Source organism: Austrofundulus limnaeus, unplaced genomic scaffold (assembly GCF_001266775.1).
Source record: "Austrofundulus limnaeus strain Quisiro unplaced genomic scaffold, Austrofundulus_limnaeus-1.0 Scaffold38, whole genome shotgun sequence".
NCBI classification, from domain to species: Eukaryota; Metazoa; Chordata; class Actinopteri; order Cyprinodontiformes; family Rivulidae; genus Austrofundulus; species Austrofundulus limnaeus.
In genome coordinates this window covers 1,745,034-1,747,086 of record NW_013952440.1, presented here as the reverse complement: position 1 = coordinate 1,747,086, position 2,053 = coordinate 1,745,034, and the positions used below count along the sequence as shown (strand labels likewise).

At 38.6% G+C, this 2,053-nt stretch overlaps 1 protein-coding gene across 2 annotated transcripts in view; it reads left to right on the top strand.

Annotated features, from left to right (window-relative positions):
* grin2aa (glutamate receptor, ionotropic, N-methyl D-aspartate 2A, a) overlaps positions 1–2,053 on the top strand; it is a 213,496-nt gene that overhangs the window by 185,557 nt on the left and 25,886 nt on the right. For both annotated transcript variants that reach the window (XM_014006933.1, XM_014006934.1), the window contains exon 10: positions 153–382. In XM_014006933.1, the coding sequence (XP_013862387.1) occupies positions 153–382 (230 nt within the window). The remainder of the gene's footprint in view (positions 1–152; positions 383–2,053) is intronic.

Below are 2,053 nucleotides of genomic sequence, written 5' to 3'. Positions count from 1 at the left end.
TATTTATTGGCTACCATTGAAATACTAATGATTTCTAATTTAGAGTAGAAGTTATCCAGAAACATAACTGCCCATTTTATCTCTTTTTTTAAATTAAAAGTTTTCATCCTGACTTTCCCCACGTCTCCCTTTTCCCTCAAATTTTCTTTCAGATCCCCATGGCCCTTCTTTCACCATGGGCAAGGCTGTGTGGCTACTTTGGGGTCTGGTCTTCAACAACTCTGTCCCTGTGCAAAACCCAAAAGGAACCACGAGCAAGTTCATCGTGTCGGTGTGGGCCTTCTTCGCTGTCATCTTCCTGGCCTCCTACACTGCCAACCTGGCTGCCTTCATGATTCAGGAGGAGTTTGTCGACCAGGTTACTGGRCTTTCAGACAACAAGGTAAATCCAAGTAAACAGAAGTAGTGCATTAATTAGCTTGATGTTGAGGTCCTATTTTCACACTATTCAGAAAGAATATAGACGTAAAATAACGTTATCACTATATTTTGTTTCCTACTCTTTTTTTCCCCATTAAAATTAGTCTCAACATAAAAAAAATCAACCAACACGTTCAGAGCTGACTGATTAACTGGTAATCATCCCTGGCTACWGCACTGTATGTTTTAATCACACCAGCTATAAATAATAGTTTGTAAAAAAAAAAGGGTGAAAAAAGGGTCAAAATCTGCATATTTTCATTTACAAAATGTAATCCAATGGATTGAATCTTAAATTTGGTGGCAGCTGCCAAGGGGTGAAAAAGGTGAGCCAAGGCAGACTTTATWGTGGGGAGGGAAAGTATTTTGAAATTCATGCACACCAAACTTTTTAAAAATTGGCCACGAAAAATGCAGCTGCATGGTTTGCTGGTTAGATAGTCATAAAATCTCAGAATTCAGTGAGACCGAAACTGCAATTTTTAATTTTTTTTTTCAGTTAGGAGCCACTAACTAGTCCTCACCAGTCACAGCCCAGTAACTGCTATGCTGCTTGGTTTTAGAGGTATAATGTTAAAAGTTCAGTTAACCAAGAAATTGCAAGCCTTGTAAGTTCAGTTAAAGGCGACTGCGCTTGTGTTGGACATTTGAAAATGTTTCACTGTAAGAGGCTTTCTTAATTCAAACTAATATGAAGAGTTTAAAAAGTCTGAAATTTTTCACTTTTCAGTTTGATTTGAAGACATTCTTGGATGCGAAGTGAAACATCTGAAAATCTAAATGTCCAAATGCCTTCAGTTGATTATTTTTCTGCCACATTTGCAATATTCATRTAGAAGCCAACAAAGATATTGACCAAAAAAAGGATTTGTACAAATTGGGCAATGSTTTAAACCTAAACTCCAAATGTGAGGATCCGTAGGTACTTGACAAATTAAGTTTTGGCAGCAACACAAATCCTAGCCTATTATGTGTTGTATTGTACTTTAATGTGCCTGTGGCTGCACAATGTACAATTTACCATCATTGCGSTAACAGCCTGTGTAAAAGGCATGTCACAAAAAAACGTGTAGTAAACTGCACAAAATGGCTGCATCAGCATCAGAAAATGTTTTATAGGAGCAATGTTTCAAAGCCATTAAGAAACAATAACTACGTTTACATGGATATAAGTAATCGGATTAAATGGCCGTTCAGAATAAAAACGCGTCATGTAAACAGCCCGTTCGGATTATTCTGATCAGATTGAGCTCGATCCGAATTATTTTTTAATCCGAATGCAAGTGGTGGGTTATGCCGATTGATAACCGGAATGACGTTCATGTAAACACTTAATCGGATCATTTTATTCTGATTGTAGAAAACTGACCTGTGTGCGCATGTCTGCTGACTTTCATCCACCCGGTTCTGCTTTTTAGAGGAGGTGGGACAGCAGCGCTCCAGCTGCGCTGCACCGCGCAGAACTTTTCCTCCACGCTCTCTTAACAGATGAAAAAGGAGACAAACAGCAGACGTTGCTTCACAAAAGAAAAAGAAAAAAAACACATATTGCTTCATCTGCAGCTCATCCGAGGAGAAACAACGTCTCTACTGTTATTAAAAGCTGACATGGGTCCGTTCTGAGGCACAGAAG